Source organism: Branchiostoma floridae, chromosome 8, assembly GCF_000003815.2.
Source record: "Branchiostoma floridae strain S238N-H82 chromosome 8, Bfl_VNyyK, whole genome shotgun sequence".
Taxonomy (NCBI): Eukaryota; Metazoa; Chordata; class Leptocardii; order Amphioxiformes; family Branchiostomatidae; genus Branchiostoma; species Branchiostoma floridae.
The window spans coordinates 6,699,941-6,723,347 of record NC_049986.1 but is presented as its reverse complement, the minus strand read 5'-3'; the positions used below and the strand labels follow the sequence as shown (position 1 = coordinate 6,723,347).

The following is a 23,407-nucleotide window of genomic DNA, read 5'->3' as shown; positions in this document are numbered from 1 at the left end:
AAAGTTATTAAGGTCTTGTTTGATTGATGATGGTCAGACATCTTGAATACAGCTTGACAACAGATAAAATATGTAAAAAGTAAGGTATTTTTATAGACTTTAGCAACTTCCAACTTTCTGAATGACTTTGTGTCTGTCATGTTTATGTTTGTCACATTCCCACTTTTTAACATGGCTTGAGCTGCACAAGAACCCCCCACCCTTTTCTTGGAAGAAAGTGCCAGGAAATGTCTTCCAAGTACAATTTTCTCTTGACATTCACAATTTTCTCTTGACATTCACTATAAAATTCTAAAAGCCCTCCTCACAATCCTTACCCAGACCCTCTTCCATTATTTTCCACAAAACATGCCTTATGTATGTTTTCTTTGCTGTTATTGCAATTATGAGGAACAATAATATATAAAACACAATTTGTGATATTATGTTTTATAGTTATAGAAACTGCAGATTTGAATTTACTGTCAAAATTGCTTCAAGGTGGGTTTTTCAACTCTAAGCTGTTTCTTTCCCCAAAACCTAGAAGCCATTTGCCACAACTCTTTCTGGTTAAAATAATGAAATTTTAAAAGAGTTGTGCAAAGAGCTATAACGCTGGTTCATCTTTATTTGCAGGGTAACCTATATCTGTTGTATTTAAAAATAAATTATTGAGGGATTTCAAGCCGACAGACGTTGGTTCAAACTGCAATATTTCTAATACATTGCAATCTGAAACCACCGTCCATCGACTTCATATCCCTAGATACTATTATGTTGAATACAACGGATATAGGTCACCCCGCAGATAAAGGTGAACCAGCGTTATGTATGGAGAAAAAAGGATGTGAAGTTAAAATCAGATGACATTAATTTGAATTAATTTTGTTCTGTTGTACGTGTTGCTTACTTGTGATGAATTATAAATGGAAAATTAAGGAATATATTGTTGTGAGGTACGGTATTTTGGTCCCAAGTTATAATACAATAGGTTTTGTTCAGTTTTCTTATTTTGAGGATACTGTATGTTGTGAAATGAATATTGCCTAACAATTTACTTCTCTATTTCATTCTTAATCTATCATTTCCATGTTTGTCTGTTATACTAGTAGTCTTCTAATTTCTAAAGAGATGAGAGTACACGTGCTATTTTTTGTCCCACTGTTTGGCTTTTTGAACTAATACTAATGCAATGACACTAATGTTCACCTTGAAACAAGTTGAAGCTCAAATCAGCATATTAAGTAACCATTCCCAGAAAGGTAAATACGCAGTCTTTCTTAGTCAACTATATGGCTGGCAAAAGAAATTTATATCTGTTAACGTCTGTCTTTATTGATTCGGAAGGAAAGATATCCATTGATTTGGAAAGTTTTAATTAAATTGAATACATTTTTTAATTGAAAAAGGATGACCATGCAAAATAACTAGTGGCCGCCACATTCAAGCCTGGAATTTTGAGCATTTGTTGTTCCAACTGTCCTGGTCCCCCCCACCCAGGATGAACACACCATCCTGAGAGCCTGGGCTGTGAAGGACTTTGCCCCCAACTGTCCGCTCTACGTCCAGATCCTCAAGCCTGAGAACAAGTTTCACGTCAAGTTTGCAGGTAAGATTCACAAACTATTCTGTGGCGTAATTTGTCCGGGCTTTGAATCCAATTAGTGAAAAATGTGAGACAGTAGAAGTCCAGTCAGAAAGGTTTGGACTTAAGTAATACTACATTAGCCAAGGTTGTTGATCAAGCATTCTCCTTACTAAGTGTCATAGACAACAAGCGATCATGATGATGTCACAGTGACGCTGTTGTTGGCGAAAAGCAGATGTCTGGCAAAAGGTTGATTTACATAATTATTAACCAGTAATTTGATCTGCTAATTTGAAAATCAATTTTTAATCCAATCTACTGATGTCCTGGTAGACACCAGCCATCAAATACTCCGGATATAAACAACAACAATGATCGCTTGTATTGACTTGTCTGAGTAAATGGTTTTCTATCACAAGATTGCTATCTTTTTAAAAGATTCTTACAAATTCTACTCTTGGGTACCTTACCATCCCCTAGCTATCTTTTTCAAGTAAGTTGAATTAATAATATTTTCATTCTCATCAAGAATTTGCTTTTGTCTTTCATAGCTTCTAGTGTTTTCTAATTGTTGTGCCTGATGATATTATTCCTAGAACATGTGGTGTGTGAGGATGAGTTCAAGTTTGCCCTGTTGGCCAACAACTGCCTGTGTCCTGCCATGTCCACCTTCATCACTCTCCTCCTGCACACATCCAGGGGACAGTAAGTACACATCAAAGAGTCAACTATAGCCTCCAAGAAGTTTTGAGGAGGAAAGATTGTGTTGTTCTATGCATATAACTACCCCGCTTTGTATGGAACCTTGGCCTTTCCTCCGAATATCTGCTTGGAGATTACAAAGTTAACGTACAATCATGTATTACCACTGTAAATGCCTTCAAGTTAGTTAGTTGTTGGGGCATTGGACTTTGCAGTAGCAAGAGAATAAGTGTTCCTGATGGGTTTTAAGTTCATGATTGAAACAAAGGAGTAAGTAGGCAAAAGACAAAATTTCATTCAGCTTTTCACAGTGGTTTAAAGTATGTGAAGGCTTTAAAAACCTGTAAAAACGGTGAAAATGAAACCAATACAAAGATTACAACATTCACAGTGAGTCTTAGTTGTTAAATCTCCACGTCAGAAGGCTGCATTCTTTACAAGTCTTTGGTGGTTGATGCCTTATCAGAAAAAGGAGAAAAGTAACATTAACTTGAGGTGAACTAAGGAAGCACGTCACCGGAACGTACTGCGCCTGCGCGAACCCTGGTGTTTTGGGGCTTGGTTTGGTCAGCGTTGCATTGAAATTCCGCTTGTTGCACAGTATATATTAGAGACATGGTTTCATGTAAAACGTACACGGGATTTTACCCTTATATACGCACGTACTTTCTTAAATGCGGCCCTTTAGTAAACCGGGGGTTTAGCAAGGTTTAGCATGTCTATACTTTTCGCGCAGGCGCAGTACGTTCCGGTGACGTGCTAACTAAGGATATACTTAACATATGTATGATAAGTGTGACATTCTATAGAATGTGTCATTTGTTTGAAAAAAATCCTTGGAAATTTTCTACTTTTCCAGGGAAGGCCAGGAATCATCTGAGGAGTGGCAGAGAATATACGGGCGCTGTTCTGGGAATGAGGTTTACCACATCAGGCTGGCTGATAGCAAGTTCTTTGGGGAATACGAAGGGAAAAGTTTCACCTATGCCTCATTCCATGCACATAAAAAGTAAGTCATGTGAAACTACATGCAAGCTGTTGGATTAATTTGATACATTGTCCCGTGGTCACCTGAATCAATATTTCTAAAAGTTAAGAAAAAAAGAACAGCTAGATGTAAATAATAGATTAATGATTGACACAAATTGCCAACAATTTTCAAACTTCCCTTTTAAACAGGTGACCATTCTACTTTGGCCAGCTCCTCATGTAACCTTCCTGTGTTGTGCTTTTTGTATATATAGAGCAACTACTTTGTACGTTTTCACATATGCTGTATTTTATGGACATATGAAGAACTTTATCAAGATAAAGCTAGTTCACTTTTATCTGCGGAGTAACCTTTATCCATTGTAAGTAAAATAGAAGTTTTTAGGGATATTAAGTCAACAGACGAGTGTTTGAGGCTGGAATGCTATGAAAATATTGCAATGTGAAACGAAAGTCCATCGACTAGATGTCTCGCTTTTAAAAACAACAGATATAAGTTACAATGTGGATAAAGGTTAACTACCGTTACGTGTATATCCTATTATATATTAACGCACTTTTGTTTTCATCTAGATATGGTGTAGCCTTGGTTGCCATAGGAAAGGATGAAGTGACGGGGATCAAACTGAACCCAGGCCCGAAGCACATCATGAGGAAAGGAGACATGTGCTTCTACATGGCCATCACTAAGGAGGAGAACTCTGCCTTCATCCTGGCCAAGAAACAACACGAGAAGGAGAAATCCAAGTTCAGCACACAGCCAAGAAGCACCAGAACTCACAGCATCATAGCTGGCGCAGGTCAGGGTTTTATTTGTTTATTGTGGTGCAAATTTGCCAAAGAGCAATACGTTCAACACATGGAAGTTTGTTATTTGTCTCTTGCTATATTTTATCAATATCGAATATCTTTTTGCAAAGCTAATTATACATGCAAACTCAATAAAGTCTTCTTCGTTATGCAACCTTCCTTTAATTCTTTTGTAAACATTTTAATGACCATCTGTTGCCTTCATCAGTACAAATGAAACAAATATTATATATATCGGTGCAATATGAACTTGACAGTGTGATCCAAAATTAACCTATTGTATTGTGACGTAATAACTATGGAATGTTCTTGAATGTGATACATTTATCATCCTTTGTGGCATAGCAGCAAGGATGAGGTCCCAAATATGAGGTTGTGTAACGAAGAAGACTTTATTGAATTGATCTACCAACCCAATGAAACTATTTACGGGCTAATTTTACATGGTTTCAAACAATATACAGTCAAATACAGTCCTACAATGTCTATTCTGTATGTTTTATGCCATGTTCTGTCTGAGGGTTCCGTTTATTAATAAAACAAGTGAGTACTGAAGACTTCAAGTACATTGTACTTATGCCTGGCATGGGTAATGACTTCACTCCTTGCATGACATCGCTACTACCTTGCAAGAGTCTGCCTCTAAAACTGAACCCAAAACAGAGTCACTGTCACACAGTGGTAATAATAGTGTAGTACTAAAATTTCCTCTAACTTACCCTTTAATAGATTTGCCAGCATGTAAAAAACAGAATCTAAGCATTCTGCGATTGTCTTGAAGTATAGGAATGCTAAAATTCAAATCATACAGACACATCACTAAGGACATTTTACAAATGAATGGAAGGAAATGTAGAGACCAATGCTGATTGAAATGAATGATGGCACACTAGGAAATGTTAGTTCACTGCCCCCCACTTACTAATGTTAAATTTCACAGCCCTATTTGCTAACATCCGTTTACCCCTCTCCATGGCCCAGAACCATCCATGCACCACTGACCTTAATTGCTTATACAGCATGTCATCAGGAAGACTTAGGTTCATAATAAAAATGGTCAAAACTATAATCTTTCATCTCCTCCCAACAGGTACGGTTGCACTAGAACTCCAACGTTCCCGCCCATCCAACGCCAGCAACCATGCCCTGTTGTCTCCACCGCATAACTCAGACAAGCGCCCTAGTATCGCGGACGTCATGGAAACCTTCGAACCAGAGTATGTCCCGATACCGTTAGACGAGCCCTCAGAGGATGAGGCTGACCAACACGACGGGAGGGGAGATGTCGCTGTACTAGAGTGAGCTCTTGTTTAGTCTTGGCTGAGGCACTTTCTATAGTGCTATCTAACAGGGTTGAACAAGTCCACCAGTCTAATTGTCCCAAGCAAGTGAAAGTGCCCATCGGGCAAGTGCTTGTCCTACCCTACTTGTCCGTTTGGGCAAGTAAGATTTTTCCCTGATTGAGATTTTGATATATTTGTTGTTTATCACATTCATGACACCAATCATTGGTCAACACAGAAAAGTACAGATGAATATGATGAAAAAATTCCACTGCTGGACGTGAAAATACAGAGCGAAAAATGTTACTCAAATTTCGGGCAAGTGAAAAGTTAGTTCGAGCAAGTAAATTTTTATGTACTTGCCCGATAGGACAAGTGAATTTTAGAAACTTGTTAAACCCTGTCTGAAGTCTGATATCTTTTCATGTAAAAGCAATAGTGAAGTGAATGCAATATTTTTCTTCAAACTTTGCCATAAAAGAAGAAAGACTTGAATTGTGTTGAAAGTCAAACTGTCCATGGTGCTGAAATATAGGTGCTTCTTAATCTTAACAATCTTTTGCTTCAAACATGCACATACAGTACGTTTTCACATATGCTGTATTTTATGGACATATGAAGAAAAATAAAAGAAGAAAGACTTGAATTGTGTTGAAAGTCAAACTGTCCATGGTGCTGAAATATAGGTGCTTCTTAATCTTAACAATCTTTTGCTTCAAACATGCACATACAGGACTAGCCATCTGTGTGTTGTTGTCACCTGAGTGTGCTATCCTCTTTCCCTACAGCTATGTCCAGGACTACCCACCAGTCCAGCCGTACATTGGATACACCTCCATGGTCTGCCACCTGATGAAGGAGAAGGTGCCATTCTGCTGCCTGCAGCTGAACAATGTAGGTGCTGCACACAAATTCCTCTGTCTTTTTGGCAGACATCTGATGGTGTAAAGCTGTAGTCCATATCACGTTGGTAAAATTTGGCCCCAAAATTCCCACACTTCTATCTTAGGTCACCTGCGGTCATCCACAGGTTTCCACCATAAATATGCAGAAAACATGGGAGCTCGGGTAACCTGATACCCTTCCTTACAGTGGAAAGTTACCCCTAGCAATGTGACCAACGTGTGTCATATAGAAAAAACTCCCATGCAAAATTCGTGCTAAATCTATCTACTGAAGACAGACTAAGAAAGCTGCTACTCCTGTTGTCAGTCCAGATATCATTTTATTAAAATTACAAAATACTGTAAGTCTTGGATCTTTTACAATGGTTTCTTTTTCTGGGGTTTTGCAGTGACATCTTCATCTAAATTTTGTGACTACACAAATGCTTTGTTTGACTACTGTGCTACAGAATAGTTTCAACCATGAATCTAGAACACCTTCATTTCACTCAAATGATGAAAAAATCACTGCAAAAATAAATGAATTTTAAGTAGATAGAATTATAATATCTTTCTTTGAAATCTCTTGTTACAGGACCATCTTCAATCTTATCACAATGAACATAATTGCTAAAAATGAAATAACCTTGTTACCTCCATGAATTATGTCATATTACCTACATGAAATATGTCATATTTCTACTAGTCTGTCTGTCTGTCAACAAGCTAACTCAATAATGGCTGAATGGATTGGATTCATTGGTGTGTTGGTAGGGTGTGACAAAAACTGGTAATGATTAGATTTTTGGCCGCCTATTGGCTTTGCTTGTTAAAGTTTATAGTTGATAAGTATAACCAAGCATCCATTGACGGGAGACCTGGCGCATCCCTGTCTTGTAATAGCCAGCAAAAGGGTACATGTATGCCACTTGCAAGGGGCAGTGTTACCATGTTGTGCTTGCACGTTGAGTGATGTTTATGATGATGAAGTATTCGTTGCAAAATATTTGATTTTTTTTCATTCTTCAATGCCCGTTTCTGCATCGTATACAGCCCTGTCAGCACAACAACTTTGAATATGCACATCACTACAAGTGGCCCAACAAGTCCATAATAGTGGCAGCGGAGTACGCCACCCCTGGTCTCTACAACTTCATTGTCCCCCTGCGGTCCCAGTGTAGACCCAAGAGGGAACTCAACCCTGTTGTTTTTCTCCTGGAAAATTTGTGAGTACCCGTGTATCAATTAATCTCTGATGAGAATAGAGATTTCCTTTTTCTGTAGCATTCCTCTAGCTTAAAACATATGCAGAAGCCATGACAATTTCCTTTGTCTCTTTTATTTTGCAGGCCAGATGAGAGATTCCTTGAGGCTATTTGTTGCTTTCCAATGGTATACTACATGGTTGGATCTATCAATAAGTAAGTACGCAGCCAAAAGTTCCCACTATCCACTTAGACATAAATAATAAATCTCCAGATGTGTTCAATATCAGTGTTCTGACCAGTCCTTATTTTACAGTCCAGGGCTCCAAAGTTTGATTCAAACAATCCAAACTTGCTTGATTGTGCCACTGTCAAAAATTTGATCCGACCTACGGGATGGCCGGGAGCAAGGGCGATATGGAATACCCCATGTTATATTTTATGTATATCATGTCGAGAAACTCATAAAAAAAGAAATAAGAGCAAAAGACATGACATCAACTGCACATCGCTTAAACCCAGCGAACATCACTCCGTCAATTCAAACAAAAGAACTGGGCAAAGGAACAAAACAGTTTTTTATAGTGGTGCACTCAAGCAAGTTGGAAATTCCAATCAAACTATGGAGCCCCGGACCATACTGTAGAATACGGACCGGTCAGAACAATGATATCAAACGTAAATATAGACCAGGTATGATATGATACTAGATATCCAACCTTTCTGCAACTTGTCCTACAGTTTGGATGATTTGCTGCGGGCCGGCATCATCCACGCCAACAATGTTGTTGTTGTCGACAAGGAGAGCTCGAAAGCTGCAGCAGAGGACTACATGGCCGACTCAGGCACCATCGTCAATGTGCAAACAATGTTCAGGTGACAACAACTTCTCTCTTTTGATAACACCAAATATTCTACTACTAATTGTATGTATTGTCTATTGTATTTGTAGATACTGTAAATGCAGAAACTTTCATGATGGTTTATGTTCGCGGTTTTCAGGGGGGCTGCTTCAACCCAAACTGAAAACCACCGTGAACATTTATCCATGGCAGTAAGAGACAACAGAGCGTGGTGCTCCCGCAAACTTAAGACCACCGTGAAAAGTCCTTTTTCCCGCTATAGTGAAATTAGATCCCCGCAAACTTAAATGCATTTACAGTAATGTGTTGTTTTACAAGCCTTGAGGGATTTGTATAAAAACAGCATCAGAATCAATCTAAACTCAAAGAATATCACATGGTGTATTTTTTCTACCTAAAGAATTGTTTTGAGCCCTTATCTTTTTCCTTTTCACATTCTTCAATGACATGTTAAAGTGAAAACTAGATGATTGTTATGTTCCTGTCCCGGGTACTGGAATTGTGACTGGTGAGCAAAATGCAACAAAAAGCAAATAAAAATGCAAAATCTTTTTCTTAAAGTAAAATAGATATTTTGAAGAAAATTGAGGATCTTTATCTGTGAATATCTTGAAGTGATACAGGTCTGAACGTCAACACTAACTCTTCATGTGTCATGATAAGGTTGCTCAAATATCAGGTACGTGTATTGGAAAGGCTAACACAATTGGCCATGATACCAGAATGATAGGCATTAGGCCACTTATCAGACTGTCTAATGTTTATTTAATTAGTTCCGTTACTCCTCTGAGAGGTGACACCACAAATTTTTGTCCAGTATATCAGAGCAAAGCTCATCCACCTGAAGTCGTGTGTCCTCCATAAGTAACTTTCTAGGTGTCATGGAAGGGCGACCAGCCCTGGAACGCTCATCCAGTTATAGTCTTGATAAGGTAATGGGGTAAATGTTTTCGAATCTCTTCTCAGGTTATTCCCCAGCACCAGCATCATAACAGAGTTGACAAATCCGGCCAACATGAGGTTCATGCAATTTCGCGCCAAGGACTTCCAAGCCCTCAATGTGGCCAAACTGGAAAAGGTAAGACTATTAGTCAGCTACTTGTCCACATTTCCCTTTTCACCTTTCTAGTATAGTATCTATGAGACATAATAGCATCTATATTGTCTATGAACTTTTAAATTTAGATAGTACAGTTTTATATAAATATATCTATGTGTGTGAGTATGTATGTATGTATGTATGTATGTATGTACTGTTCAAACTCTTACTGTCTGTTCATTTTTGTGTGTTCGTTTGTTTTACAACAGATGTGTGTATTTTCATCATGATACTGACCATCATCTCCATTCTTGTGTTCTCTTTTTGTCATTTTTCTTCACAGAGACAAAAACGAAAGGTACATCAAGGAACCATTACATGTAGGTTGTCATATACAGCACCAACAATGAATGTGGGCCAGCTTGCCAATAGTCTGGAGGCTACAGCTGGCAATAGTTTTATCTTCATATCGTTCTTTGAATAATTTCTTTTTCATCAACACAGCACTACCAGTTCGCAGAAGTTGAATTGAATACAACACTCAGTCTGATTGTCCAATAATGCTTGACTGATCATCTCACTTTTATTTTAGCTTCTCATGATAATCATCGTTTACTTGTCTGACACAATAATAAGTTAAAATTCCCTTTCTCTGTCTCTCTACTATTGAGAAATGAAATAGAAAAAGAATCCTTTTATGCTGTCCTTTTGTTCAAAAAGCCACTTTTAACCCACTGAAAATAATCAAAACACAAGACAGTACTTTACATGTGTGAGTTCAACAAATATCATTGAGAGGCATAGAAAGGGAAAATACCACGCATGACAGCTTCATCTTTTCTTTCCACAGAGCCACCTTATCTTCAACAGTGTCTATACATTATAAAGCCCAGCAACCTTTAAAATTTGGCTGTCTCTGAACTTTACAATTGCTGCGGTCCAAGCTTTTTCCAGCTCTCACTTTCTCTCTTAAAAGAGATGTTGTTTTCTTCTTGTTTTAATTCACCATTGTATCAACACTTGCAGAAAGAGAAGGAAAAGGGCTCCAACCTTGCGTACATGTTCAGACTGCCATTTGCTGCAGGGAGGGTCTTCAGTGCAAGCATGTTGGACACACTGCTGTACCAGGTTTGTATATGTATACTAAATGTATGTAATGTGTTGTTTTACAAGCCTTTTGCATCAAAACAGCTGTAGATTCAATTTAATATCAAATCAAAGAATATCACAAACATATCACTTGGAGGGAGTGTATACTTTCTATTTGCGGAATTGTTTTGAGCCTCTGTCTTTAACCCACTTAGCATTAAAAACTTTGCATGTTATGTTCTTGTCCCTGGTGCTGAAGTTGTTGTGTGCTAAACCATCCCTGAGTTGGTACATTTTTTGAGATATAAGTTTCTGATAGCATGCTAAAGGTTAGTAACAAGTCATATGATACACTTCATCATGATTAAAAGCATATTAAGTGCTTACTGAATGCCCTTGTTGTTCCAGTCATTTGTGAAGGAGTACATGATCACGCTGGTGAGACTACTGCTGGGACTTGGCCACACCCCTGGTTCTGGGCATCTTCGATCGGTGAGAATTTAGTATTAAGGTTTTTAATACTTTCATAAAGGTGTTGAAACTCATCATATGATGTTTGACACCTGTATCAGATGTCATTTAGGAAAGACCTGAAAAGAGTAACTTTCCAGGAGCAGATCAATGCAGCAAACAAATTAATTTCAGAAGAAAGAAAACACATTTTACAAAAGCTTTAAGCTTTTACAGATTATACTTACATACATGTAACTGGTATTTTGGAAAAAGTTCCCATGTTACTGTGTGGATAAAGGATGACCCCAGTGGGTTGTCATTATTGAAAATCTTAAGAGCGAATGTCTGTAAGGGTCAAACAATGGTGGCACCGGTCAAAAAATAGATTTGGCTCATTTTTTGCACAGTGATAGTACTTGGTACACAACCCCTCAAAATAGCTTTCTTTCTTCTCAGAACCCCTCGTTGCCATGGCAACAGGCCAAAGAAGTTTGGGGGCCATTTTGCCGGATTTGGGCATTTCAAAAACATGAAAATTGGCCAACTTAAGGGCACTATCACTGAACAATGCTTTAACTAAACAACAAAGGCAGAATATGCTGATCAGAGCAATGCCTAAACTTGTATGAAATAGCAGTAAAGTTAATCTCCTGTAAATTCTAAGGCCCTGGGCAGCCTGAATACAATACACTGTTTTCAGATTGTAAAGAATCTGAAATTTTGCCCAACTTCAAAGCACTGAAAGTCCATAAGTATAAAATATTTTCGCTTGCAATTTACTACAAATAATAACCTACTATAGGGCTATTAGATGAATGCTAGCAAAGTTTGGGTTCTTGTTTTGTTGCTATGCAATCGTCCGTCAAAGTGGGTCAAATTTCATGATTTTGATAATATGTCATTTTGTGCTCTCTTTAAACAATCATAAGTCCCATACCAAAGTTGCTCTGCAATCAAAATTCACATGGATTATAAACCAATGTATTGTCTATCAAATGCATGTTTGTAAAGTTCGGGTTCTTGTTTCGTTGCTACGTAATTGTCCTTTAAAGTGGGTCATTTTTTATGATTTTGATAAAATACATTATTTTGCATCATCTTCGAACAATCATAACTCACAAGCCAAAATTGTTCTGTAACTAGAATTTACCTGAAATGTAAACCAAGATGCTGTTTCTCAAGGTCATGCTTGTAAAGTTTGGGTTCTTGTTTTGTTGCTAAGCAATTGTCCGTTAAAGTGGGTCAATGTTCATGGTTTTGATGATATATCATTTTGTGCTCTCTTTGAACTGTCATAAGTTGCAAAGTAAATTTGTTCTGAAATTGAAATTAACAAGGAATACAAACGAATGTATTGTCTATCAAATGCTTGTTTGGACAGTTCGAGTTCGGGTATTCTAACAGTGAATGTACATGTCCCTGAAAATAGGTCGTATTCCACTGACTTTTCCACAAATCATGTTCTTGACAACAGTGATACACAGTCTTTGTTTTTATAGAACCGATGTAGCAATGTGCTATCACCATAACAAAACATTTGTAGGGATTATATTCTACACAAAGTCATATTTATGTTTAATGTCAGAATAATCCACTCTGAACTTTCAAACATTCTGCTAGTTTTAAAGCTAAGCATGACGTATGACTACAGTCTTGAACATGTTTGCATCCCCACAATATGGCGACTTATTTCTACATTGGAACAAATATCTTAAATCTCTGTCCATCTTTCTTTCACAGTAATGTGAAAAACATGTGCATTCTCAACTTCTGCTAACACACTCATTTTCAGCAAGGACATGAACTTCGGTATTCTTGAATTTTTGCCACAAATATGGACTTCCAAAGGCAATCATTTACTGGTGATCGCAAATCAGATTTAGGAATGTTAGTACGTACAAGTCCAATTTCCTTGCCAAATCGCAAGCTTATATGTGTCTCCCAAAAAGGAAGACGTAGATAAACGTCATTCGTTGCTTCATTTTGATCTTTACTGTTGATAGATTCGAACAAAGTTAGGTCAAGATGCTGACCTTCATCATCCTCTGCCGTATTTTGACGTTAGCCTGTCAAGCTAATTTCCACACAGACAGACTAGCAGACAAACATCAATCGCCGCCAGGAGTTGGCATTTCAGGCAAACTTCAAGAGGGGGGTTGACATCATCTTTATTGACATATAAACGCAACACATTTAAAATCAACATACAAGATGAGTTTAAAAGACGAAGAAACCTAGGCCGACCCCTTAATCAGAATAATAACAATTCTGGAGGGCGCAAGGTAAAACATCAGGTGTGCATCCGACTTTTTGATACATATAGCATTGCACAACGTTACATAGCAATCTTAGAGTGTATTGCACTGTAGCTTTTACAAGAATATTGCACTCAAACAAGATATATTGCACTTAAACAGGATATATTGCACTTAAACAAGATATATTGCACTTAAACAAGTTAAAGTCATCTGCTAGAGAATAACCCAGGTGGGGACTCCCACACAGGGGTGTTTCTCGCACAATATATTGCGTAGGACGAGCACAAAGCGCATTGACCTAGACGTCGCTTTAGCTTTCTGACCTCGGCGTCTTTATTGCGTACAGCTGCAGGGCATAGCGATCTCAGCTTTCTATCATTATCACTATTGACTCACCCCCTACTGCCCACCTCTATAGTGACGACAGTTGAACTATAGTCACTATGTAGGTATATGTCTTCCTTCAAGTGTTCATACTTGGCCATTTTCCTGTCTACTGCTGCTTGGGTATTTTGTTCAAAAGGAACAGTCAATTCAACAAGAGTCAAGTTCTGCTGAGCTGAGTTTTGTATTGTAATGTCAGGTACAAGTGGTGTAGGTAGAATGTCCTGGGGTATTGTGATGTGCGTCCCTCCCTCATGGTGTTCAGGACTCAGATCACACCGTATGGTAACCGGCGGATCAGACAGGGAGTACCATCCTTGTAGTGTGGTAACCAGGTTACCACACCTACTAGGTTCGTTCTTGCCCTTGCTTAAAACGAGTATGGTCCATTGAATAGCAGAAACTGAAAAACGCATGTTTTCACATAAATGCTACCGTGAAAAGAAAGATGCACAGAGATTTATGATATTAGTTCCAAATATGTATATACATTGTATAAGCTAAGTCTTCAAGAGTCATATTGTGGGGATGCAAACATGTTCAAGACTGTAGTCATACATCATGCTTAGCAGTAAAACTAGCAGAATGTTTGAAAGTTCAGAGTGGATTAATCTGATCATGATCTGATTAATATAATCCCTACAAATGTTTTGTTATGGTGATAGCACATTGCTACATCGGTTCTATAAAAACAAAGACTGTGACATGTGTATCACTGTTGTCAAGAACGTGATTTGTGGAAAAGTCAGTGGAATACGACCTACTTTCAGGAACATGTACATTCACTGTTAGAATACCCGAACTCGAACTGTCCAAACAAGCATTTGATAGACAATATATTCGTTTGTATTCCTTGTTAATTTCAATTTCAGAACAAATTTACTTTGCAACTTATGACAGTTCAAAGAGAGCACAAAATGATATATCATCAAAATCATGAAAATTGACCCACTTTAACGGACAATTGCTTAGCAACAAAACAAGAACCCAAACTTTACAAGCATGACCTTGAGAAACAGCATCTTGGTTTACATTTCAGGTAAATTCTAGTTACAGAACAATTTTGGCTTGTGAGTTATGATTGTTCGAAGATGATGCAAAATAATGTATTTTATCAAAATCATAAAAAATGACCCACTTTAAAGGACAATTACGTAGCAACGAAACAAGAACCCGAACTTTACAAACATGCATTTGATAGACAATACATTGGTTTATAATCCATGTGAATTTTAATTGCAGAGCAACTTTGGTATGGGACTTATGATTGTTTAAAGAGAGCATAAAATGACATATTATCAAAATCATGAAATTTGACCCACTTCGACGGACGATTGCATAGCAACAAAACAAGAACCCAAACTTTGCTAGCATTCATCTGATAGCCCTATAGTAGGTTATTATTTGTAGTAAATTGCAAGCGAAAATATTTTATACTTATGGACTTTCAGTGCTTTGAAATTGGGCAAAATTTCAGATTCTTTACAACCTGAAAACAGTGTATTGTATTCAGGCTGCCCAGGGCCTTAGAATTTACAGGAGATTAACTTTACTGCTATTTCATACAAGTTTAGGCATTGCCCTGATCAGCATATTCTGCCTTTGTTGTTTAGTTAAAGCATTGTTCAGTGATAGTGACCTTAAGTTGGCCAATTTTCATGTTTTTGAAATGCCCAAATCCGGCAAAATGGCCCCCAAACTTCTTTGGCCTGTTGCCATGGCAACGAGGGGTTCTGAGAAGAAAGAAAGCTATTTTGAGGGGTTGTGTACCAAGTACTATCACTGTGCAAAAAATGAGCCAAATCTATTTTTTGACCGGTGCCACCATTGTTTGACCCTTACAGACATTTGCTCTTAAGACTTGGAGATCTCAAGACTTCATAAAAATTTGATATGAAAATTTGAAACAATGTAAAGATTTTTTTCAACAATTTCAAGATTTTTTTTTACAATCAGACCCATCCATATGATGTCATCCATTTTGAGACTTACAAATTAATGATGTTTAACTTTCCCCTTGTCCATACCAGATGAGGGTTACAGAGAGCGACCTGTGGATCCGTACCTACGGTCTTCTGTACCAGAAGCAGAAACAATATCAAGATTTTCTACAATCATACCCATGCATATGATGCCAGCCATTTTTATGACTAACAAATGTAATACAATGTTGCCCCTTGTCCATACCAGATGAGGGTTACAGAGAGCGACCTGTGGATCCATACCTACGGTCTTCTGTACTAGAAGCAGAAACAATATCAAGATTTTCTACAATCATACCCATGCATGCATATGATGCCAGCCATTTTTATGACTAACAAATGTAATACAATGTTGCCCCTTGTCCATACCAGATGAGGGTTACAGAGAGCGACCTGTGGATCCGTACCTACGGTCGTCTGTACCAGAAGCAGTGCTCGTCCAGCTGTGAGATCCCCATCGGCATCTACCGCACAGAGAGGAAACCTCTCGTGGGAATGGAGGTATTCACAATTATCTCTTGAAGACTTCTGGCTTCTACAGTACTATACTTGATAAAAAAGAGTTCTGTCATCCAACAGTTCTTGGGAAGACCAGATTTTCAAAATCTCAGTCCTATATTGACACTTGTGGCCAAGTCTTAAACCTAAAAATTTGATCTTAGTATCCTGACAAGTCTTTTGCAAACTCCAAAAGTTTGCTGTTGTAAAATGATACACTTCTCTTTATGGAAGAACACAGGATGAACATAGGCAGCTGTAGGTCTGGGGCTACTTGTAATGAAATACCTGTTCACAGCATCAGAAGACTGGCTTGCTCATATGAGTACACTTGATTGCCAGCTTCACTAGTTTACCCCACAAGGATATAAACATTGCTTCAACACTGTTGCATAGGGTATTGTTAAAATCATTCATAACTAAACTTCTTTCAGGCAACAGTAAGACCATTTCAACGACGTAAGACACAACGAAGAAGGAAGGTAAAAGAAGAAGTGTGCACACTTTGATCTGATTTCAGCATGGGATTTGAGGACTCTTTGTCTTCCATATCAACATCTGTTATAGCTGGGTACCAGCATTTAAGCTCTAGTCAGTGACCCCAAGTTAGCTTTAGTCTTCATCAAAGGAAATTTATCTCGATCCAGTTTTAGCTCACTGAAGAGCTAGTCTTCCACTGGTCATGACGTGGAGGACAGAGTCTGACACTAGGTGTAGTATTTACAGGTTCATTGTACTGGGGAAATTCCCCAAGCTCTTTTCGACAAGCACAATAAACAGTGGACCATGGCTTAATTCCCTGGCCTAAGGACTGCAATCCTTTCCGGTAGCGTGCATGTCGGTTGAGTGACACAGGCAGAATCAAACCACTGGACTATGCACGCTATGCGTAGAGGGTAATGTACATTTGATCTAGCAACAGTACTGTAATGCTTATAAATAATTAGAGACTTTTGATCTTTTTTTTCATTGCAGGATTACTTTGATGAGGAGACCAGATCGCAGAATTCCGAGCGAGAGCAGTTGAGAGAGTTAGTGAAAAGCAGAGTGAAGGACTTAGGTCTACCAGAGGAGCATTATGGTGGGTACATGATACAAAATTGTCATTCAGATAACTTGTAGATTTAACAGAGAAATAGATACAAAAGGGTGCATGATGTATACATTTTAAAAATAGATATATTGTTAGAGTGATTTTGTCATCTAATTTTTATTCTGTGTTGTACATAATTATGAAAAATATGTAATGTAATAGCTTGTTTCTAAAACATAATGTGCTGATATTATATGTCATTGAGCAGATATGTCTTTATTTCAATACCTTATGTTTCAACAAGTCCCCCGATGGCTTCCTTAATAACCATTTTTGTTTCATTCTGCAATTACTGCACAAGTTTTATTACATATTCATTTAGTTGTATTTAGTCATTTGTCAACTAACCTCACTAATAAGAGCTATGTATCTTTTTTTCCAAATTAGGTAATCACTTAGATGGTGAGTTTGGATCATAAGTTTGTATTAGCACATGCTACTGTCTTCATTTTCTTTTGCAACACACACAACACCACACCAAATTTATGTGTTTCTTCTCGGATTTTTACAGGAAAAATTTGGCCGACAGGTCGACAAAAAATAAAAATAAATTTGTTCAAAAGGTCTGGGGTGAAGATATAAGGCTCAAAAGCACCAAAAAATAAAAGTTTAATGGCACATTTTATGCAACAAATCCTTTCCTTTGATTTGTTACTACTATTCTGAATGAATGAAAGGCATTGTTTTTAGACTAAAATTATGTGTATGTGACTCTGAATGGCAATATTTACAGGTTTGTGATAGCAAAACCTGTATTTTTTGGTGGTGGGGAATTATTTGTTCTTTTATTTTAAATGAAAAAAAGAACAGGCAAGTCCGAGAAGCAACAAATAAAATCGGTGTGGCCTGATGACAAAGTTTTGATTTAGGTTTTACTTCAGCTATCTTTCAGCCCTGCTCTTTCCATTTTTACATGGGTTTGGTGAGAATTATCATCTTCTGGTTACATGCATTGCTTTCAACCTCTCCCATCAAATTTCGTAATATATTCAATGCTCTACTAGCACTATCATTATGATAACTTCATAACACATGCAAGTTGCTACAAGTCATTCATCAATTATTATATATTTTTTTTTTATTACAACGGATAATTACAGCAGACTTCATGTAATGCTGACAATCTACCAAGTACCTCAAATTTGTTCATTTTTTATTGAAAATATGAACTTCAAATTAAACAGACATTCTTTAGTCAGGATAGATATTCATTCTGAAATGAGAATGTCAACCAAGTCAATCCATTTTCTACTTCAGAATGCCCAACAACTCAAATGTCAAGTTCAGTTCAGCCTCATTATCCAAATTCGATTGTGAGTGGGTAATAGAGCATTGTCTGTAGTCATTTAGTCATTCAAAGAAACAGTTTCAAAATTATCATTATTCATAAATCATCACTATTTTCTTACATGTAGAAAGCAGTATCTATTACCTAGCTAGCAGACATAGACATATCCCATTATACCATTGAGACATGCAAATATCAGATTCAGTATTTTCCTTTCAGCCGTGAATAACTTCTGTAGCCTGGGTACCATCCGATTTCTAGCGGGGCTCAGTATGCTCGCTACGTATACCCTGTCTTTTTAGGGTAGCGAGTATAAGATGCCCCGGTAGAAATCGGATGGTACCCAGGCTATAACTTCTGTTCCTTTTCTTATCGTCTCCAGACGACCTGCATAACAGACGAAGCAGTCTATCATACGTTCTCATCAACCCATCTGATGACACAAGGCTAGAGCTCGATGATGTCATGTAAGTCTACTGACTTTTCGATCCTTGTCCTTTATATTACAATAATTCAAGTTTAACACATTCCCTAGTATCTTTTACGGCTGTGACTAAGTCATATAATCTTTTTAACAGGCAAAAGACATAAAGGCATTACATTTATTGGTCATGAAAGATAGACTGTTACTTTGTCAAAAGAGAGTGCTGCCATTGTTGTTAGATGCTCATCTTCCATTATGCAGGTAGATGTCATATGTCAATCATCCTCAAATAATATCTTCTTATCTGGGATATAGAGGCAAATTATGCAGGAAGTGTAATCCTTCCTCTTAGGCCAAATAGCAATTAAGATCATAAACAAGCAACTGGACATGACTTTGGAAACAGTGACAGCTGTAGTCTCTTGACTGTAATGTTGCAAATGTTAAAGTGGTACTCCAATTATCAGTGTCATTGACAAAAGGTAGGGAATTCTACCTGAAACATCTGACCATTTCCAAAATCATATCCATTGAGTTGCTTGAGTGATTGCTGTTCGGCATATCTAATTGCCTGGATGTCTAACCTTCATCGACACCCTTCCTCTTGTTTGAGTAGATATCTCTTGCGGCCAGATGCGTCTGTCCCCTGTGCCTCCACCCCGACCGACCCTGACGAGATCTCCTTGCAGGAGGACGGCAGTATCAGGCCAGCTCCTCGCAACAGATCTCCAGAGAACCGCAAGCCACAGGTAAATACACAATACAGGTCCTGTCATTGTATTTACCTTGAGATGTTTTAAAAGGGTCTGAAAAAAATCTTGAGATATTTCTAAACAGAGTTGAGGCTTTATACAAAGATCTCAATATTTTCATGAAAAATCTCAAGATTGAGTCGAAACATAATCTCAGTTGAAACAGATTTACCACAAAATCTCAAGATTTTTGGAATACATCTCAAGATTTTTCGACAATGCGTGAAGACTCCTGCTGGGGGTCAGTATGATTTCGTTGAGTTATTCACAAGATATCATCTAATAGACTAAGTATGTAAGTAAGTCTAAACTGTAAGAGGCTACAAGCATTTGTTCAAAGCTCTCTGCTAAGTCAAACAATAATCTGCTCGCTGTTCAGTAACTTCCAGAAAAATTGTTTGAAAGAATTACAAACATTGTAAGTCCCATTTTCCTTCAAGCTTCAGTTGTAGTTTTTTTTCTTTTCTTCTTTGCTTGTTTTCTTTCTGCAATAATCGTTCATCTGCCCAAACCAACATCCCTTAATCATTAGCACGGGTCATTGCAAAATAGTACTGTCACTGGCCTTTAAGACATGTTTATAATGTTTAAAATGTTTTTTATTGCAATGAAAAATCGACTGCTGTTAGCAAATCATAGTGAAAGAAATTGATGCTTTGATTAACATTTAACCTTTACTAACTGGGTATTGCAGATTATCAAAGGAACATTAGAGGCACGTTTTGGATAAAACAAATCTGTTACTATGTGACATTAGGGATTTCTACATTGATGAGTGCCGTATAAGTATGTATGTTGCATGTAACTGCATGACTATATGTTCCACAGAGTAACACAGAGGAAACATCGGTCAAGATTGAAGAAGAGACACAAGTATGAAGAGCTGACCAGTCAGCTAAACAATGATTGACATGTCTCAACTTCCCCACGTACGCACGAAGGACAGAACTCATGAGCACACAACAGGGGCATGATGATGCCTTGTGGACACTAGTGTTGCCTTGTTGCTACCCAGAAGACTTTGATGGACATAGTTGAAGAATGATTCAAATTAAGCATTGTTTGCTACACCTGCATTGGACTGCACTTTGTAAACTGAATGATTATTGAGTGAATAGGTCAGAAAAACTTTGACGCCATCAAGATAAGCACTTCAACATGCATGGTTGTCAGCAGGTCTATGATATGTATGCGGATCGTTTGAAAAGTTGCACTGAAGAAACCTGTTGGATTTTGTACTCAACATTTTGCTAACTGATGATATTAGTATGAGCTTGTATGAGCATGTATGGTGTACACTTCATAGCTAAGTATCCGTGACTTATGATAAATCTCTATAAAGAAGGAAGCTGTTCTATAACTGTACTGTAGTTTTCATATGATGATGGGAACGGATGATAGACATGTTTTACTGTTTTACTACATTTAGCATATTTAACGCAGATAGACATAGGACAGATTTCAGTAGTTAAGGCACACATTGGCATGAGTCTCTGTGCACTTAGTTTAATGTGCCTGAACATGCAACATTGAGAATGCACTTCCTTCCTGGAAGAAAGTGCACAGAAACATATCTACATTTTTTCAATGATTGTGTACCTGATAGTATATATCATTTTATCACCTACAAATCTATTTAGTAACCAGGATAATCATAGACAGGTGGTGTTTATCTGATATGAGAATGTGATTTGTGGTTTATATGGTTCCATGCAAGCTAATAACTTAGTGAATAATCGGAAATTGAATACAAAACTAAGTAACTGACTGTTGAAAATAACTTTTGAAAGCCATGAATGGGAAAAGAGCAGGACTCTTTGCTATCAATATTTCATTACTTGAGGTATAATAATCCATATCTTGTGTATATTAATGGGAGCCTGAATATGAATTATATAAACGGTAAGGGACACTTGTAATAAGTGATATGCGCAGGCTTCTTTGCATTTGACAACAGATTGTGGAAATGCTGCAATAGTGGCAAAAGCATGAAAAAAACTTTGAATAATTTTCGCTGTGGTGATATCATATTGCGTATCAATGTATCTTTTAATATATATGATATATCAATGTGTGGCTTGTACATATTTGAAAAGATCTCTCTGTTTTGCTGCTTTTAAGACTTTTGGTTGACAGCTCGGTGTATGTTTCACATATCAAAATACTGATAACTTTCTAGATCTTTTGTATCAACACACACAAGACTTTGCCTGTTTGCCTACCAACTGCACATGTTACTATCGTTGACAAAACTACTTGTAAAATAAAAGTCTTAGAGAATTGAAAATATGATAAAAGGAAATTTTAACCATGTGAGAACACCTAAGGTGAACATCAGCAGCTACTTTTCTTTTATCTGTGAAGTTGGCAAAATGTAATTCGAGAGATTTTTGGGATTCCACCTCTGTTCCTTTGAAAACAATGACTTCTTTTGTCTTACAGCCTGTGATGGACTCAGACCTCGGAGACTTTCACCTCATCTCTTTTGTTTAACTTAAACAGTTTGGAGAAAGACTTAAAGATGTTTCTTAAGGTAGAATTGACAGATTAAGTTTTAGTCATGAAGCTCAGAAAGAAGCGCACAATCTCGGGTATTGGAGGACACGGCTGACACGTTTATCTTAAAGAAGATGTATCTTACAAAATTGGACATTGTAAAGCTTACAAAATGTTTATCTCATTATCATTGCTAATGCTAAATTCACACCTCTTGATGAATCACATTGTGCAATAAATAATTGTGACTCAAATTCGCACCCAACAACTTTGCTAGAAACATTTTTAGTCATGTTGTCAGTTATTAATTTCCTGTCTTCCACGTGTCTTATGTTTCTCAATGTTTGTAAGGATTGGTAGCCAAAATTTTCTTTTTGAATAAAAGTACTATTACACTTACAGTTGCAGTTAGACTAGATAATTATGACAGATGGCTTTTTGAAGCAAAATTGACTCAAGCATCATGTTCTATTAACTTTTGTGGTATTTACTGGTTCTAGAGTGTCACGACAGCAGAGACAGGTGTGTACAGAGACAGTAGTAAAATGTTTTTCACTATCTGATATATCTGATAAAATGTATGATTATCATAGGGAACGCGTTGAATCGGCAAAATAAAGATTAAAGCTAGCAATGTCCATTAAGTATCATGAATAGGGGTGGGTACCGGTGGAGAAAATTCAGGCACAGCTCCAAAGGATCAGGACCTGAACCTGCATCTAATTGTGAATTGGCGATCGTGACTCAAAATTTAACAATTGTACTGTTTGGTGGAGTATCCTATCTTCACGTAAACATTGCTAACTGCCTCTGTTTAATTTGATAAAAATTGTAGAAACTTGATAAAAATGATTATCAACTCTCTTCTACTTCGCTCGTGTTATTTTCTTGGTCCAATAAGTCTCAAAACACGTGAACGCCAACCACCATATTGCCGGTATAATCCTTCCAAAATCCGGTCTGCTGATTTTTTTTCAGGTCCGGTTTTTCCGATCCGGACTGGTCTATCAAGATCGGTTTTGTATCCCTAATCATGAATGTGATTGGTTCAAATTTTACGATTTTTGAAAACATTTCAGATATTGTTCACATTATAATAGACACCGGAACCAACATGTAAAGAACATGTTACCATTGTGATTCTTAACTATATTAAATGGAAAGAAAAGAAATACTTCGTAGCTGTCACACTTTGAAGTAATATACAATGTATATTAGTGTGTGTTTTTTTTTGCTACAAAATACTAAAATTGTATTGCATTTCTATTCATGCACAGCCATTTAGACCACTTCTGTGTACGTGTGTATCAAATTTCATCATCAACTTTAAACACCGCCACTGGACAT

The 23,407-nt window shown here is 37.4% G+C and overlaps 1 protein-coding gene across 17 annotated transcripts in view; it reads left to right on the top strand.

Annotated features, from left to right (window-relative positions):
• Positions 1 to 22,627, top strand: part of LOC118421649 (potassium channel subfamily T member 2-like) — a 151,816-nt gene extending 129,189 nt beyond the window's left edge. For 11 of the 17 annotated variants that reach the window (XM_035829068.1, XM_035829076.1, XM_035829077.1 and 8 more), the window contains 19 exons: positions 1,480 to 1,588; positions 2,164 to 2,272; positions 3,129 to 3,278; positions 3,833 to 4,059; positions 5,160 to 5,367; positions 6,141 to 6,246; positions 7,290 to 7,462; positions 7,586 to 7,657; positions 8,183 to 8,317; positions 9,271 to 9,382; positions 10,370 to 10,471; positions 10,841 to 10,924; positions 15,882 to 16,010; positions 16,442 to 16,489; positions 16,983 to 17,088; positions 17,488 to 17,502; positions 18,771 to 18,855; positions 19,429 to 19,561; positions 20,393 to 21,647. In XM_035829068.1, the coding sequence (XP_035684961.1) occupies positions 1,480 to 1,588; positions 2,164 to 2,272; positions 3,129 to 3,278; positions 3,833 to 4,059; positions 5,160 to 5,367; positions 6,141 to 6,246; positions 7,290 to 7,462; positions 7,586 to 7,657; positions 8,183 to 8,317; positions 9,271 to 9,382; positions 10,370 to 10,471; positions 10,841 to 10,924; positions 15,882 to 16,010; positions 16,442 to 16,489; positions 16,983 to 17,088; positions 17,488 to 17,502; positions 18,771 to 18,855; positions 19,429 to 19,561; positions 20,393 to 20,443 (2,154 nt within the window). In that variant the 3' untranslated portion in view covers positions 20,444 to 21,647. Of the gene's footprint in view, positions 1 to 1,479; positions 1,589 to 2,163; positions 2,273 to 3,128; positions 3,279 to 3,832; positions 4,060 to 5,159; positions 5,368 to 6,140; positions 6,247 to 7,289; positions 7,463 to 7,585; positions 7,658 to 8,182; positions 8,318 to 9,270; positions 9,383 to 10,369; positions 10,472 to 10,840; positions 10,925 to 15,881; positions 16,011 to 16,441; positions 16,490 to 16,982; positions 17,089 to 17,487; positions 17,503 to 18,770; positions 18,856 to 19,428; positions 19,562 to 20,392; positions 21,648 to 22,006 lie in introns of those variants that run through there. The other 6 variants (XM_035829070.1, XM_035829085.1, XM_035829069.1 and 3 more) reach the window with 5 other exon arrangements.
• Positions 22,628 to 23,407: the final 780 nt, after the last annotated feature.